The sequence below is a fragment of the Vidua chalybeata genome, chromosome 25 (assembly GCF_026979565.1).
Source record: "Vidua chalybeata isolate OUT-0048 chromosome 25, bVidCha1 merged haplotype, whole genome shotgun sequence".
NCBI lineage: Eukaryota > Metazoa > Chordata > Aves > Passeriformes > Viduidae > Vidua > Vidua chalybeata.
This window is the reverse complement of record NC_071554.1, coordinates 1,731,470-1,749,765: the sequence shown is the minus strand read 5'-3', so window position 1 is coordinate 1,749,765 and position 18,296 is coordinate 1,731,470. Positions and strand designations below refer to the sequence as shown.

At 44.2% G+C, this 18,296-nt stretch overlaps 1 protein-coding gene across 3 annotated transcripts in view; it reads right to left on the bottom strand.

Moving 5' to 3' along the window:
• The window catches only part of KHDRBS1 (KH RNA binding domain containing, signal transduction associated 1), a 36,959-nt gene that overhangs the window by 9,070 nt on the left and 9,593 nt on the right, over window positions 1–18,296 (bottom strand). For all 3 annotated transcript variants that reach the window (XR_008434857.1, XR_008434856.1, XM_053964727.1), the window contains exons 2-8: window positions 16,360–16,487; window positions 12,818–12,934; window positions 11,408–11,554; window positions 5,817–5,953; window positions 3,289–3,526; window positions 1,907–1,974; window positions 810–868 (exon numbers count right to left, since the gene is read on the bottom strand). Coding sequence is in view for 1 of the 3 variants with exons in the window: in XM_053964727.1 (XP_053820702.1) it covers window positions 810–868; window positions 1,907–1,974; window positions 3,289–3,526; window positions 5,817–5,953; window positions 11,408–11,554; window positions 12,818–12,934; window positions 16,360–16,487 (894 nt within the window). In the remaining 2 variants the exon portion in view is untranslated. The remainder of the gene's footprint in view (window positions 1–809; window positions 869–1,906; window positions 1,975–3,288; window positions 3,527–5,816; window positions 5,954–11,407; window positions 11,555–12,817; window positions 12,935–16,359; window positions 16,488–18,296) is intronic.

Sequence of the window (18,296 nt, the reverse complement as noted above, 5' to 3'; positions counted from 1 at the left end):
CAGGCCTGGGGAGGAAAATGAACTCTGGCCCAGCTCTGGGGACAGGGGACAACGATTCCCCCTCACTGCCACATCCAGGGTGTGGATATCCAAGCCTGGATATGGGAACTGCCTCCCAAAATAAAAGCAGGAGGCAGGGAGAGGCCTTTGGAATGTCCTCCCAGGGAAGCAGGGAATGAATTCCTTCTTTTACTTTCCTTTTCCTGGGGAACTTTATCCCAACCCATTCGTTCCCTCACTTTTACCCTTCCAGTTCTCTCCCTGTCCCACGGGTGAGGAGTGAGAGTGGGGCGTGGTTGTCCTTTGGGGTTAAATCACCAAATTTTGGTTCAGCCCAGCCTGAATTGGGGGTTTTACATAATTGAGATTAGCTGAGCTTTGCCTGCTGAGTCAAGCTGGCTCCACACAGCCAAGGAGAGGCTCCTCGTGACATTTAAATCCAATTTTGGAGCAGATCTACAGAGTCAGGATCAGGGACTGTGAGGATGAAGGAAGCAGATGGAACCCTATAAAATCCAGCCCATGAAAACCAGAGTGCAGCACAAGTGCTGTGGGTGGAAATCCAGACCTCCTGAAATATTCTAAAGCTACAAGGAAATGAAGACATTTCCAGAGTTAAAAAATGGATTTTTTTTTTTAAAAAGCATCACCTTTGAGACGATCAAAATTGAGAAGAAGCTAAACCCACGGAGAGGTTGTTCAGACCTAAATAAAAACACCTCAATTTTTTTATCCAGACATTGGAAAACTGCAGAATTGACCACAAACCATTCCCAGCTCCTTCCTGATCCCAGAATTCCCAGACATACCATAAGCTTCATAGGTTTCCTGTGCCTCCCCGTGTCCATAATCGTAATATTCTGTATCCCTGGAAAAGCAACGAGGGGGTCACACACAGGGAAATGGCATTGCCACAGTGCCACAAAAAAAAAAAAAAAAAACAAACAAAACCAAAAAAACAAAAAACAAACAAAAAAAACCCCAAAAATAAAAAAGAACAGGAAAAGAGAAGGTGCTCTGTGTCATTCCCTGGATTCCAGCTGAGCTCTACAGCTCAGCAGTGCTTCCATTGGCTTCAAATTGGATTTAAAAGAGGGGGGAAAAAAGGGGGAAAAAAAGGAAAAAGGGGGGAAAAGGGGAGAAAAAGGGGGAGAAAAAGGGGGAAAAAAAGGGGGAGAAAAAAGGGGGAGAAAAAAGGGAGGAAAAAAGGGGGGGGGAAGGGGGGGGAAAAGGGGAGAAATGGGGGGAAAACGGGGGGAAAGAAGGGGGAAAAGGGGGGAAAAGGGGGGAAAAGGGGGGGAAAAGGGGGAAAAAGGGAGAAAAAAGGGGGAAAAAAGGGGAAAAAAGGAGGAAAAAAGGGGGGGAAAAGGGGGGAAAACAGGGGGAAAAAAGGGAGAAAAAAAGGGGGAAAAGGGGGGAAAAGGGGGGGAAAGGGGGGAAAAAGGGGGGAAAGGGGGGAAAAGGGAGGAAAAGGGAGAAAAAAGGGGGAAAAAAGGGGGAAAAAAGGGGAAAAAAGGAGGGAAAAAGGGGGGGAAAAGGGGGGAAAACGGGGAAAAAAGGGAGAAAAAAAGGGGGAAAAGGGGGGAAAAGGGGGGAAAAGGGGGGAAAAGGGGGGGAAAGGGGGGGAAAGGGGGGGAAAGGGGGGGAAAGGGGGGGAAAGGGGGGGAAAGGGGGAAAAAAGGGGGAAAAAAAGGGGGAAAACAGGGGAAAAGGGGGGGAAAAAAGGGGGGGAAAAAGGGGGGGAAAAAAGGGGGGGAAAAGGGGGAAAAAAGGGGAAAAAGGGGGAAAAAGGGGGAAAAAAGGGGAAAAAAAAGGGGGAACAAAGGGGGGAAAAAGGGGAAAAAAAGGGGAAAAAAGGGGAAAAAGGTCATGCAGAGCCCCTTTGGGAAGAGGGAATCCCACTCACCCTTGGCCCTGGCTGTAGTAGCCCTCGTACCCCTCGTAGCTCTGCTCTGCGTACGCCTCATCGTAGCCCTGGCGAGGATGGGGACACAAAAAATGTCACAAAAGGACCAAAAAGGAACCAAATCCAAGGCACAGATTCCAGAGGAGCCTGGAAATCCCGGCCTGCCCCAGGGAAAGGGCTCAGGCACAGCCCCGGGGCTGGGAAGGGATGAATCCCGCTGGTGTTTGGGAATTGTTCCATCTCCAGGGATAAATCCACGTGCCAGGAGGGCTGGGATTGCTGTCAGGGGAAGGTTTTGCCCCAAAAGGTGCTGGGGCACTGCACAGGCTCCCCCTGAGCTCCGGGATAATGCTCCCAAGGATGCACAGGGTGGGATTTTGGGGTGTCTGTGCAGGGCCAGGAGCTGGGCTGGATGATCCCAGGGGATCCCTCCCAGCTCAGGATATTCCATAATTCTGTGTCATCCAAGCCACACACTTACAACCCCCAAACTCTGAATTTTTCAGTGGGGAAAAAAAAAAAAAACCCAAACATTTTGCAGAGAAGAGAAACCAAATGTTCAGGTGTATCAGTATTTGTGATGATCCCAGCACCATCCCAGGATCCCTGGTGATCCCAGACCCATCCCAGGAGTTGGTGGGATCCCAACACCATCCCAATAGTCCCCAGCGATCCCAGAACCATCCCAATGGTCTCTGGTGATCCCAGCACCATTCCCATGGATCCCTGGTGATCCCAACACCATTCCCAGGGATCCCTGGTGACCCCAGCACCATTCCCAGGGATCCCTGGTGACCCCACTGATCCCTGGTGATCCCAGCACCATTCCCATGGATCCCTGGTGATCCCAGCACCATTCCCATGGATCCCTGGTGATCCCAGCACCATTCCCAGGGATCCCTGGTGACCCCATGATCCCTGGTGATCCCAGCACCATTCCCTGGTGACCCCAGCACCATTCCCAGGGATCCCTGGTGACCCCAGCACCATTCCCAGGGATCCCTGGTGACCCCATGATCCCTGGTGATCCCAGCACCATTCCCTGGTGATCCCAGCACCATTCCCAGGGATCCCTGGTGACCCCACTGATCCCTGGTGACCCCAGCACCATTCCCATGGATCCCTGGTGATCCCAGCACCATTCCCAGGGATCCCTGGTGACCCCAGCACCATTCCCAGGGATCCCTGGTGATCCCAGCACCATTCCCTGGTGACCCCACTGATCCCTGGTGACCCCAGCACCATTCCCATGGATCCCTGGTGACTCCAGCACCATTCCCATGGATCCCTGGTGACCCCATGATCCCTGGTCATCCCCATCCCGGCACAACCCTCCCTCGGCCGGGAGCCCCGTTAATCCCTGCTAATTAATCACTGCTTACGTATTCCTCGTAGGTCTCCGGCACGGGGGGAGGGGGCAGGGGGATCCTCTGGATGCCAGCCGCCCGTGCCCGGGGGGCAGGAGCGCCCCGCACCGCCGGGGGAGGGGGCACCCCCCGGGCCAGCGCGGCCCCCCGCGCCATGGCCCCGCGCACCGGCGCTCCCCGCACCAGCGCGCCCCGCGGGGGAGGAGGAGGAGGAGGAGGAGGAGGAGGAGGGGGAGGACCAATGCCACGGCCCCTGCGGAGGAGAGAGAAAGGCTGGTGAGGAGCTGCTGCTGCTCTGGAGAGGCCGAGGATGGGGATTTTCAGCGGAGCTGGGGTTGCGGATGGGCACGCATGGCACGGACGTTCTTCTCTCTCTCAGGATTTTCACAGAGCACAGAGAGGAAGAAAGAGAAAACAATTTCTATTTCTGCTCCTTGTTTTACCCATGTGGAATGTGCTTGGAGAATTGTTTACCTGGGGTGATGCTTGGTTGGATTTTGGTGAGGATTGTTTGGGGCTGGTGGCCAATCCAACCCAATCCAACCCAACCCAATCCAATCCAACCCAACCCAATCCAACCCAATCCAACCCAATCCAATCCAACCCAACCCAATCCAACCCAACCCAATCCAACCCAATCCAATCCAACCCAACCCAACCCAACCCAACCCAATCCAATCCAACCCAATCCAACCCAATCCAACCCAATCCAATCCAATCCAACCCAATCCAACCCAACCCAATCCAACCCAATCCAACCCAACCCAATCCAACCCAATCCAATCCAATCCAACCCAATCCAACCCAATCCAACCCAATCCAATCCAACCCAATCTCTAGAGAGGGTCACGAGTTGTGAGTAGTTAGATATAGCAGTTAGAACAGTAGGTTTGTAGTTTTAGTATCTCCTTTAAATAGTACATTAATGTATTTTAGCATAGTTCTAATAAAGAAACCATTCAATTTCTGAGCTGCAGTCACACATCAGCATTTCTGCCCCTGGGTTCCCCTGTGTTTACAATAGGCACAGAAGTGAAAATTGTTCTGCTGTGAGAGGCACAGAATTCTCCTCTGGGTGAAAATTCTGCTGCTGGAGGTGGAAAGCTGAAAAGAGCAGGAGGCACTGGGGCACTTCTGGAATGTCTTCCCAGGGAAGCAGGGGATGAATTCCTTCTTTTACTTTCCTTTTCCTGGGGAACTTTATCCCAACCCATTCGTTCCCTCACTTTTATCCTTTCAGATCTCTCCCCATCCCATGAGTGGGGAGGGAGCGAGTGAGGCTTGGTTGTCCTTTGGGGTTAAATCACCAAATTTTGGTTCAGCCCAGCCTGAATTGGGGGTTTTACATAATTGAGATTAGCTGAGCTTTGCCTGCTGAGTCAAACTGGCTCCACACAGCCAAGGAGAGGCTCCTCGTGACATTTAAATCCAATTTTGGAGCAGATCTACAGAGTCAGGATCAGGGACTGTGAGGATGAAGGAGGCTGTAGACAAAGAAATAAACCTGGGATCACTCCAGATCCCTCGGGATCACTGAGGACATGGGCAGGCACACTCCAAGCAGAAGGAAAACGGATCAGGGAGCGAGGCAAGCACTGAAGGAACCGTTTTGCTGCCAATTTATCCCCAAGCTTTGCCAGAACGATGCCACTCCAGAGCTCTGCAGGGATGGGCATTTCAACCTGAGAATGCTGAGGGGGCTACAGCACATCCCTCCCAATTCTGAGAGCTTCCTTTAGGAAAACTATTGCTTAAACCCACCCCAAATCCCCCCCAGTGCTGGGTGACACCCCAAACACGGTGCTCTGAGCCAGCCGGGCAGAACCCCTGTCGGAGTCCAGCGCATCCCTCGGGCTGCCCTGGCTGGCTCCAGACCCTCCAGGGGGCTCAGGGACCTTGGCACGAAGTCAAAACCACCTGTGGGTTTGATTTTAGCCCGTGGGAGAGGCTGCCAACCTTCCCTGAGGAATTACAACCACACGGGTTTGAGCAGTGTGATGGGTGAGTTAACACAGGGTGGAAAAGCAGAATTTTGGGGTTTCTAGAATGGGATTCAGGGGTACAAGATGGAGGGATTTGGGTGTGCCCTGACCTTCTTTCCCTTCTCCTTGCCCTCCATGTCTGGGTGTGCTGGTGACACTTTTCTGTTGGTTTAGGACAGGGACACACTGCCCAGCACAGATTTTAGGTATTGCTGTGGGAACTGGGAACGTGGCACACGTAGTTTGGAGTCTGTAATGTGGGAGACGCCCGGGGCTGAGCAGAGACTGCCAGGGCTTCTGTACCAGGCAGAGCTCGGCAGGTCAGAGACAGAAAGTTACAGATAAGGAGAAATAAACAACCCTGACAACTCAGCTTCACACATTGCAGACTTTTCCCTCGCTGCCGGGCTGGGGGACAGCACTTTCACACTGCTGAGTTGTCCCAACAAGCCCCAAAGCCAGGCCTAGCTGACGTGCCAGAAGCAGCAGCTCAACCTCTGTGAGAGGTGAGGGCAGCACTGCCAGGGCTGGGTTTTTGGGTTTTTGGGTTTTTGGGAATACCTTGGCACGGGTGGAGGCGGAGGTGGCGCTGCCCCCCGGCCCCGCCCGGGGACGCCTCGGCCGCGGTTGGGCTCCGGGACCCCGTTGAGATAGGAGAGCTCCAGGAACTGCTCCTGGCAGATGTCATCCATCATGTCCTGCACCAAGCACACAGAGCAGGACAAATAAAGGACAAAATAAAGGGAAATAAGGATCCTGGAGATCCCCAAATCATCTCAGTGATCCCCGGAGATCCCAGCACCACCCCAGAGCTCCCTGGAGATTCCAAAATCACCCCAGAGCTCCCTGGAGATCCCAAAATCATCTCAGAGATCCCTGGAGATCCCAAAACCACCCCAGAGCTCCCAGGAGATCCCAGCACCATCCCAGTGAACCCTGGAGATCCCCAAACCATCTCAGTGAACCCTGGAGATCCCAGCAGCACCCCAGATCTCCCAGGAGATCCCAGCAACATTCCCAGCGCTCCCAGGAGATCCCAGCACCATTCCCAGCGCTCCCAGGAGATCCCAGCACCATTCCCAGCGCTCCCAGGAGATCCCAGCACCATTCCCAGTGATCCCAGGAGATCCCAGCACCATTCCCAGTGATCCCAGGAGATCCCAGCACCATTTCCAATGATCCCAGGAGATCCCAGCACCATTTCCAATGATCCCAGGAGATCCCAGCACCATTCCCAGCACTCCCAGGAGATCCCAGCACCATTCCCAATGATCCCTGTAGATCCCAGCACCATCCCCAACGATCCCAGGAGATCCCAGCACCATTCCCAGCGCTCCCAGGAGATCCCAGCACCATTCCCAGCACTCCCAGGAGATCCCAGCACCATTCCCAGCACTCCCAGGAGATCCCAGCACCATTCCCAGTGATCCCAGGAGATCCCAGCACCATTGCCAATGATCCCAGGAGATCCCAGCACCATTCCCAGCGATCCCAGGAGATCCCAGCACCATTCCCAGTGATCCCAGGAGATCCCAGCACCATTCCCAGCACTCCCAGGAGATCCCAGCACCATTGCCAATGATCCCAGGAGATCCCAGCACCATTCCCAGCACTCCCAGGAGATCCCAGCACCATTCCAATGATCCCAGGAGATCCCAGCACCATTCCCAGTGATCCCAGGAGATCCCAGCACCACCCCAGATCTCCCAGGAGATCCCAGCACCATTCCCATGATCCCAGGAGATCCCAGCACCATTCCCAGTGATCCCAGGAGATCCCAGCACCATTCCCATGATCCCAGGAGATCCCAGCACCATTCCCAGCGCTCCCAGGAGATCCCAGCACCATTCCCAGCGCTCCCAGGAGATCCCAGCACCATTCCCATGATCCCAGGAGATCCCAGCACCATTCCCAGTGATCCCAGGAGATCCCAGCACCACCCCAGATCTCCCAGGAGATCCCAGCACCATTCCCAACGATCCCAGGAGATCCCAGCAGCATTCCCAACGATCCCAGGAGATCCCAGCACCATTCCCAACGATCCCAGGAGATCCCAGCACCATTCCCAGCGCTCCCAGGAGATCCCAGCACCATTCCCCATGATCCCAGGAGATCCCAGCACCATTCCCATGATCCCAGGAGATCCCAGCACCATTCCCCATGATCCCAGGAGATCCCAGCACCATTCCCAGCGCTCCCAGGAGATCCCAGCACCATTCCCAACGATCCCAGGAGATCCCAGCACCACTCCCAGTGATCCTAGGAGATCCCAGCACCATTCCCAACGATCCCAGGAGATCCCAGCACCATTCCCAACGATCCCTGGAGATCCCAGCACCATTCCCAATGATCCCTGGAGATCCCAGCACCATTCCCAGTGATCCCAGGAGATCCCAGCACCATTCCCAGTGATCCCAGGAGATCCCAGCACCATTCCCAATGATCCCAGGAGATCCCAGCACCATTCCCAGCGCTCCCAGGAGATCCCAGCACCATTCCCAGCGCTCCCAGGAGATCCCAGCAGCATTCCCAGCGCTCCCAGGAGATCCCAGCACCATTCCCAATGATCCCAGGAGATCCCAGCACCATTCCCAGCGCTCCCAGGAGATCCCAGCAGCATTCCCAGCGCTCCCAGGAGATCCCAGCACCATTCCCAATGATCCCAGGAGATCCCAGCACCATTCCCAGCGCTCCCAGGAGATCCCAGCAGCATTCCCAGCGCTCCCAGGAGATCCCAGCACCATTCCCAGTGATCCCAGGAGATCCCAGCACCATTCCCAATGATCCCAGGAGATCCCAGCACCATTTCCAATGATCCCAGGAGATCCCAGCACCATTTCCAATGATCCCAGGAGATCCCAGCACCATTCCCAGCACTCCCAGGAGATCCCAGCACCATTCCCAATGATCCCTGTAGATCCCAGCACCATCCCCAACGATCCCAGGAGATCCCAGCACCATTCCCAGCGCTCCCAGGAGATCCCAGCACCATTCCCAGCACTCCCAGGAGATCCCAGCACCATTCCCAGCACTCCCAGGAGATCCCAGCACCATTCCCAGCACTCCCAGGAGATCCCAGCACCATTGCCAATGATCCCAGGAGATCCCAGCACCATTCCCAGCGATCCCAGGAGATCCCAGCACCATTCCCAGTGATCCCAGGAGATCCCAGCACCATTCCCAGCACTCCCAGGAGATCCCAGCACCATTCCCAATGATCCCAGGAGATCCCAGCACCATTCCCAGCACTCCCAGGAGATCCCAGCACCATTCCCAATGATCCCAGGAGATCCCAGCACCACCCCAGATCTCCCAGGAGATCCCAGCACCATTCCCATGATCCCAGGAGATCCCAGCACCATTCCCAGTGATCCCAGGAGATCCCAGCACCATTCCCATGATCCCAGGAGATCCCAGCACCATTCCCATGATCCCAGGAGATCCCAGCACCATTCCCAGCGCTCCCAGGAGATCCCAGCACCATTCCCAGCGCTCCCAGGAGATCCCAGCACCATTCCCATGATCCCAGGAGATCCCAGCACCATTCCCAGTGATCCCAGGAGATCCCAGCACCACCCCAGATCTCCCAGGAGATCCCAGCAGCATTCCCAACGATCCCAGGAGATCCCAGCAGCATTCCCAACGATCCCAGGAGATCCCAGCACCATTCCCAACGATCCCAGGAGATCCCAGCACCATTCCCAGCGCTCCCAGGAGATCCCAGCACCATTCCCCATGATCCCTGGAGATCCCAGCACCATTCCCCATGATCCCAGGAGATCCCAGCACCATTCCCCATGATCCCAGGAGATCCCAGCACCATTCCCAGCGCTCCCAGGAGATCCCAGCACCATTCCCAACGATCCCAGGAGATCCCAGCACCACTCCCAGTGATCCTAGGAGATCCCAGCACCATTCCCAACGATCCCAGGAGATCCCAGCACCATTCCCAACGATCCCAGGAGATCCCAGCACCATTCCCAGCGCTCCCAGGAGATCCCAGCACCATTCCCCATGATCCCTGGAGATCCCAGCACCATTCCCATGATCCCAGGAGATCCCAGCACCATTCCCCATGATCCCAGGAGATCCCAGCACCATTCCCAGCGCTCCCAGGAGATCCCAGCACCATTCCCAACGATCCCAGGAGATCCCAGCACCACTCCCAGTGATCCTAGGAGATCCCAGCACCATTCCCAACGATCCCAGGAGATCCCAGCACCATTCCCAACGATCCCTGGAGATCCCAGCACCATTCCCAATGATCCCTGGAGATCCCAGCACCATTCCCAGTGATCCCAGGAGATCCCAGCACCATTCCCAGTGATCCCAGGAGATCCCAGCACCATTCCCAGCACTCCCAGGAGATCCCAGCACCATTCCCAACGATCCCAGGAGATCCCAGCACCATTCCCAGCGCTCCCAGGAGATCCCAGCACCATTCCCAGCACTCCCAGGAGATCCCAGCACCATTCCCAGCACTCCCAGGAGATCCCAGCACCATTCCCAGCGCTCCCAGGAGATCCCAGCACCATTCCCAATGATCCCAGGAGATCCCAGCACCATTCCCAGCGCTCCCAGGAGATCCCAGCACCATTCCCAGCGCTCCCAGGAGATCCCAGCACCATTCCCAGTGATCCCAGGAGATCCCAGCACCATTCCCAATGATCCCAGGAGATCCCAGCACCATTTCCAATGATCCCAGGAGATCCCAGCACCATTTCCAATGATCCCAGGAGATCCCAGCACCATTCCCAGCGATCCCAGGAGATCCCAGCACCATTCCCAGTGATCCCAGGAGATCCCAGCACCATTCCCAGCACTCCCAGGAGATCCCAGCACCATTGCCAATGATCCCAGGAGATCCCAGCACCATTCCCAGCACTCCCAGGAGATCCCAGCACCATTCCCAATGATCCCAGGAGATCCCAGCACCACCCCAGATCTCCCAGGAGATCCCAGCACCATTCCCATGATCCCAGGAGATCCCAGCACCATTCCCAGTGATCCCAGGAGATCCCAGCACCATTCCCATGATCCCAGGAGATCCCAGCACCATTCCCAGCACTCCCAGGAGATCCCAGCACCATTCCCAGCGCTCCCAGGAGATCCCAGCACCATTCCCAATGATCCCAGGAGATCCCAGCACCATTCCCAGCGCTCCCAGGAGATCCCAGCAGCATTCCCAGCGCTCCCAGGAGATCCCAGCACCATTCCCAATGATCCCAGGAGATCCCAGCACCATTCCCAGCGCTCCCAGGAGATCCCAGCACCATTCCCAGCGCTCCCAGGAGATCCCAGCACCATTCCCAGCGCTCCCAGGAGATCCCAGCACCATTCCCAGCGCTCCCAGGAGATCCCAGCACCATTCCCAATGATCACAGGAGATCCCAGCACCATTCCCAGCGCTCCCAGGAGATCCCAGCACCATTCCCAACGATCCCAGGAGATCCCAGCACCATTCCCAATGATCACAGGAGATCCCAGCACCATTCCCATGATCCCAGGAGATCCCAGCACCATTCCCAGCGCTCCCAGGAGATCCCAGCACCATTCCCAGTGATCCCAGGAGATCCCAGCACCATTCCCAGCGCTCCCTGTAGATCCCAGCACCATTCCTGGTGATCCCAGGAGATCCCAGCACCATTCCCAGCGCTCCCAGGAGATCCCAGCACCATTCCCAGCGCTCCCAGGAGATCCCAGCACCATTCCCATGATCCCAGGAGATCCCAGCACCATTCCCAGTGATCCCAGGAGATCCCAGCACCACCCCAGATCTCCCAGGAGATCCCAGCACCATTCCCAACGATCCCAGGAGATCCCAGCAGCATTCCCAACGATCCCAGGAGATCCCAGCACCATTCCCAGTGATCCCAGGAGATCCCAGCACCATTCCCAGCACTCCCAGGAGATCCCAGCACCATTCCCAACGATCCCAGGAGATCCCAGCACCACCCCAGATCTCCCAGGAGAACCCAGCACCATTCCCAGCGCTCCCAGGAGATCCCAGCACCATTCCCAGCGCTCCCAGGAGATCCCAGCACCATTCCCATGATCCCAGGAGATCCCAGCACCATTCCCAGCGCTCCCAGGAGATCCCAGCACCATTCCCAGCGCTCCCAGGAGATCCCAGCACCATTCCCAGCACTCACGGGGACCAGGAACTTCTTGACCTCCTCCATGGCGTGGGCCATGAGGGCGTAGGCCTCGCAGGGCGGGCCGAACACCTCGATGAAGACGTGCAGCTCCATGTGCAGGTGCGCGTACTTGGGGTCGCCGCCCTTGCGCAGCTCCTCCTCCTGCGGGCGGAGCCGCGGCACGCTCGATTTATTTCATTTATTGCTCTTAAATTTGGGTTTTAAAATGTATTTTTATGGTTATTTGCGTTAATTTTAAAAATCTCCTTTTGTGCGGAAACACTGAGATTTTTTATTTTTCTTAAATGGGATTTTAAATTTTATTTTTATGGTTATTTGCGTTAATTTTAAAAATTTCCTTTTGTGTGGAAACACTGAGATTTTTTAAAATTCTATTTATTTGTCTTAAATTTTATTTTAAAATGTATTTTTATGGTTATTTTTGTTAATTTTAAAAATGCTCTTTTGTGTGGAAACACTGAGATTTTTTATTTTTCTTAAATTGGATTTTAAAATTTATTTTTATGATTATTTTCGTTAATTTCAAAAATTTCCTTTTGTGTGAAAACACTGAGATTTTTTATTTTATTTCATTTATTTCTCTTAAATTTTGATTTTAAAATGTATTTTTATGGTTATTTGCGTTAATTTTAAAAATGTTCTTTTGTGCGGAAACACTGAGATTTTTTATTTTTCTTAAATTGGATTTTAAATTTTATTTTTATGGTTATTTGCGTTAATTTAAAAAATGTTCTTTTGCGTGGAAACACTGAGATTTATTTTATTTATTTTTCTTAATTTATCTTTATGATTACTTTCGTTAATTTTAAAAATGTTCTTTTGTGTGGAAACACTGGGATTTTTTATTTTATTCGATTTATTTGTCTTAAATTTTGATTTTAAAATCTATTTTTATGGTTATTTGCGTTAATTTTAAAAATCTCCTTTTGCGTGGAAACACTGAGATTTTTTATTTTTCTTAAATTGGATTTTAAATTTTATTTTTATGGTTATTTGCATTAATTTAATAAATGTTCTTTTGTGTGGAAACACTGAGATTTTTTATTTTTCTTAAACTGGATTTTAAATTTTGAAATATTTAAATATATAATTTAAATATTACATAATACGTAAACAACATGTAAATATTATGTAAATAATATGCAAATAATATGCAAATAATGTGTAAATATTTAAATATTTCAAGCTAAAAAAGAGATTTTTATCTTTTTATAAAGGGAAAAAAAAAATATTGAGTGAATGGCTCTTCAGGAGAATAATCCTTATTTTATCAAATTTTTAATTAATCTTTAATTGAAGCTTTTTTCTGGTTTAATTTTGAATAAAATGCTTGAATTCTCCCAATAAAAATGCTTATTTATTCTCCAAATAAATGGGATTTTTTTTTTTTGGTTTTTCTCTTACCTTGGTTTTATCTCTCATTGAGCCTTTCCCCAGTACAGAGATTTTAGCACCGGTTTCTTCCTGAAGTCTTTTAATGGTGTTGCCTTGGGGTCCCAAAATCTTCCCAACGAAATTAAACTGGAAATTAAAGAAAAAAATAAAAAATAAAAAATAAAAATCAGATCCAGAGCTCAAAAATGTCAGATATTTTTTGTGAATTTTCTGTCAGTTGATCCAAAAAAAAAAAAAAAAAAAAAAAAAAAAAAAAAAAATTTAATTTTCAATTTTCTCCTCACCTCACGAAAAAATAATGTACAGGATAAATTAAGTTTTGAAAGGAAAATTCAAGGTTCAAAAGGAAAATTCAAGGTTCAAAAGGAAAATTCAAGGTTCAAAAGGAAAATTTAACTTTCAAAAGGGAAATTCAAGTTGAGTCAAAGGGAAAATTCAAAGCTCAAAAAGAAAATTCAAGATTCAAAAGGAAAATTTAACTTTCAAAGAAAAAAATCAAGGTGTCTCAAAATGAAAATTTAACTTTCAAAGGGAAAAAACTCAAGTTGATTCGAAAGGAAAATTAAAGGTTCAAAATGAAAATTCAACTTTCAAAGAAAAAAAAAATCAAGGTTCAAAAGGAAAATTCAAGATTCAAAGGGAAAATTCAAGGTGGTTCAAAAGGAAAATTTAACTTTCAAAGGGAAAATTCAAAGTACAAAAGGAAAATTTAATTTTCAAATGGGAAATTCAAGATGTTTCAAAGGGAAAATTCAAGGTTCAAAAGGAAAATTTTAACGTTCAAAAGGAAAATTTTAACATTCAAAAGGAAAATTCAAGGTGTTTAAAAAGCAAAATTCAAGGTTCAAAAGGAAAATTTAAGTTTTGAAAAGAAAACTAAAGGTTCAAAAGGAAAATTCAAGTTGATTCAAAAGGAAAATTTAACTTTCAAAGGGAAAATTCAAAATTCAAAAGGAAAATTCAAGATTCAGAAGGAAAATTCAAGGCTCAAAAGGGAAATTTAAGTTTCAAAGGAAAATTAAAGGTTCAAAAGGAAAATTTTAACATTCAAAAGGAAAATTCAAGGTGTTTAAAAAGGAAAATTTAACTTTGAAAAGGAAAATTCAAGTTCTTTCAAAAGGGAAATTTAAGTTTTGAAAAGAAAACTAAAGGTTCAAAAGGAAAATATAACTTTCAACGAAAAAAAATCAAGATTCAAAAGGAAAATTCAAGATTCAAAAGGAAAATTCAACTTTCAGGAAAATTCACGTTTCAAAAGGAAAATTCAAGTTCTTTCAAAAGGAAAATTCAATGTTCAAAGGGAAAATTCAAGTTGAGTCAAAAGGAAAATTCAACTTTCAAAGGGAAAAATTCAAGTTTTGAAAAGAAAACCAAAGGTTCAAAAGGAAAATTTAACTTTTAAAATGAAAATTCAATGTTCAAAAGGAAAATTCAAGGTGTTTAAAAAGGAAAATTCATGGTTCAAAAGGAAAATTTAACTTTCAAAGGGAAAATTCAATGTTCAAAAGGAAAATTCAAGATTCAAAGGGAAAATTCAAGGTGGCTCAAAAGGAAAATTCACGTTTCAAAAGGAAAATTCACGTTTCAAAAGGAAAATTTAATTTTCAAATGGGACATTCAAGGTTCAAAAGGAAAATTCAACTTTCAAAGGGAAAATTCAAGATGTAAAAGGAAAATTTAAGTTGTTTCAAAAGGAAAATTCAAGCTGTTTAAAAAGGAAAAATCAAAATTCAAAGGGAAAATTTAAGTTGATTCAAAAGGAAAATTCAAGGTGTTTAAAAACAAAAATTTAACTTCCAAAGGAAAATTCAAGTTCTTTCAAAAGGGAAATTTAAGTTTTGAAAAGAAAACTAAAGGTTCAAAAGGATAATTCAAGTTGATTCAAAAGGAAAATTTAACTTTCAAAGGGAAAATTCAAAATTCAAAAGGAAAATTCAAGGTGTTTAAAAAGGAAAATTCAAGGCTCAAAAGGAAAATTTAAGTTTTGAAAAGAAAACTAAAGGTTCAAAAGGAAAATATAACTTTCAACGAAAAAAAATCAAGATTCAAAAGGAAAATTCAAGATTCAAAAGGAAAATTCAACTTTCAGGAAAATTCACGTTTCAAAAGGAAAATTCAAGTTCTTTCAAAAGGAAAATTCAATGTTCAAAGGGAAAATTCAAGTTTTGAAAAGAAAACCAAAGGTTCAAAAGGAAAATTTAACTTTTAAAATGAAAATTCAATGTTCAAAAGGAAAATTCAAGGTGTTTAAAAAGGAAAATTCATGGTTCAAAAGGAGAATTTAACTTTCAAAGGGAAAATTCAACTTTCAAAAATGAAAATTCAACTTTCAAAAATGAAAATTCAATGTTCAAAAGGAAAATTCAAGTTCTTTCAAAAGGAAAATTTAAGTCTTGAAAAGAAAACTAAAGGTTCAAAAGGAAAACTTAACTTTCAAAAGGAAAAATTCAAGATTCAAAAGGAAAATTTAAACATTCAAAAGGAAAATTCAAGATGTTTCAAAAGGAAAATTCAAGATTCAGAAGGAGAATTTAACTTTCAAAAGGGAAATTCAAGGTTCAAAAGGTAAATTTTAACATTTAAAAGGAAAATTCAAGTTTCAAAAGGGAAATTCAAGGTTCTAACCTTTATTTTCATGAAAAAAAAAAAAAATTAAAAAAAGCCCCAGCAGAAAATTCAAGCTCAATTTAAGCGCTTCAATTTTACCCTGCAGCAGCTTTTCAGCAAATCTTTAAGGACTTAAATGTCAAAAAAAAAAAAAAAAAAATTAAAAAAAAAAAAAAACTCCACACACAGAATTATCTGTTCCAGCAATCCAAGATCTCTTAGCCCAAAATAGTCAAAAAATTCAATATATTAGAAATAAAAAGCCTGCATTTTTTGCAAAGAATCAAAGCAACTCTTGATTTTTTTCAATTGAATTTTGAGGTGAAAAAAGAAATTTTTTTTATTCCTGCTGCCATTTTGCCAGCTACAAAATCCCCAAAAAAAAAAAAAAAAGAAGAAAATCTGCATTTTTTGCAAAGAATCAAACCAACTCTTGATTTTTTGGGTGAAAAATGAACATTTTTTATTCCTGCTGCCATTTTGCCAGCTACAAAATCCCCCAAAAAAAGAAGAAAATCTGAATTTTTTGTAAAGAATCAAACCAACTCTTGATTTTTTTCAATTGAATTTTGGGGTGAAAAATGAAGATTTTTCATTCCTGCTGCCATTTTGCCAGCTATAAAATCCCCAAAAAAAAAGAAGAAAATCTGCATTTTTCGCAAAGAATCAAACCAACTCTTGATTTTTTTCAATTGAATTTTAGGGTGAAAAATGAAATTTTTTTTATTCCTGCTGTCATTTTACCAGCTATAAAATCCCAAAAAAAAAAGAAGAAAATAGGCATTTTTCGCAAAGAATCAAACCAACTCTTGATTTTTTTCAATTGAATTTTAGGGTGAAAAATGAAATTTTTTTATTCCTGCTGCCATTTTGCCAGCTACAAAATCCCCAAAAAAAAAAAAAAAAATTTGGTTGATTTATTTTTAATTTTTTTTGGCTCTTACCTTGGGGTATTGTTTGACAGGGATCAGAACTCGTTCCTTCAGCTTCATATTCTTGTGGGAAAATAAATCCAGGTAATTTTCTTCCTCTTCCTTCTTTGTTGTCTCACCCTTCTGAATTTTTTCAATTTCTGAGCGAAAAGAAAATTAAAATAATAAGAAATAATTATAGAAAATAATATTTTTTTTGAGATAAAGGGGGTGCGTATATGGATTTTACCTGTAAAATTTGAAATAAAAATAAAAATAATATATAAAAATAACTATTATAAATATGAATAATGTAAAAAGAAAATTAAAATAATAGAAATAATTACAGAAAATAATATATTTTTTTAGATAAAGGGGGTGCTTATTTGGGTTTTATCTTTAAAATTCGAAATAAGAATAAAAATAATATATAAAAATAACTCTTGTAAATATGAATAATGTAAAAAGAAAATTAAAATAATTATAGAAAATAATATATTTTTTGAGAAAAAGGGGGTGCTTATTTGGAATTTATCTGTAAAATTCGAAATAAAAAATATATGAAAAAGAATAGAACTGTTATAAATATAAATAATAATATTAATTTATATAAAAATTATTATTAACATATATTATTAATTTAAATAAATTTATTAATATTAATATAGAATATTATTAATTTATAAAAAAGTATTAATATTTTTATATATGTAACATAGAATATTATTAATTTATATAAAAATAAGGCTTAAGCATCAGACCAGAGATGGAATCACAAGGACAGAACCCTCCAAATACCAGAAGGGATCTAAATCTGCAAAGAAACCAGCCCAAAAACCACATCAAAATTCAATGTTTTTGCTAACTTGTGACAGAAATCAGCAAATTTTCATCATTTAACTCAAATTTCTTTTGAAATCCGCCCTTTAATTAGTGGTGGCAACACGTCCAGTGAGGAGTTTCGGGTTAAATTTTGGTTAAATTAAAAATATTAAGAATCTATATAAAAAATATATATTTATATATATTAAAAATATATAAATTTAATATAAAAATTATATATAAATATATAATTATCTTTAAAATACATATATATTAAATACACATTATATATATTTTATATATAATTACATCTTAATTCATTATATATATAATTACTATATTATATATTACTATTATATATATATTATATATATATAATATTACTATATAATATATTACATATTAATATTGAAAAATATTTAAAATGTTCCCAATATTTTAATATTAACCAGTGATGAGTTTTTGGTTAAATTTTGGGTAAATTAAAAATATTAAAAATTATATATTATATATAAAATATATATTCTATATTTATTTATATATATAAATGATATATATAAATTTAATATATACAATTATATAAAAATATATAATTAAATATAAATTATATATATAAAAATATAATATATTTTATATATAATGTATTAATTTATTATATATTAATATAATATTTAATATATACTATTTATTATTTTATTATTATATATTATATATAACATTATTATATATTATATTACATATTAATATTAAAATATTAAAAATATTCCCAATATTTCAATATTTCCAGTAATAGTGGGATTATTTGGAATAGAATTATTTGGAATAGTGTTTTTATTTCCTAACTCGGTGTGGTGTTGATTAGGAAATTCTCCCAGCTTCATTTCATGCCATAAATTCAGATTTATCACACAAATTATTCCTGAGTGGGTTTTTCATCCCTCAATAAAAGCGACTCCCAGAAATTCTTAATTCAGCAACATCATTATGATTGTTTAATCTCCCAAAATTAAAATTATTATTATTTTTTTTTAATTAAAAATGAGTTTTAAAGGCGGCCTGAGGTGACAATTCCCAAAAACCTGCTGGAATTAGGTCCTGAAGGGAATTAAATTAAGGATTAAATTCAGTTTTTACTGAGAGAAGCCAGC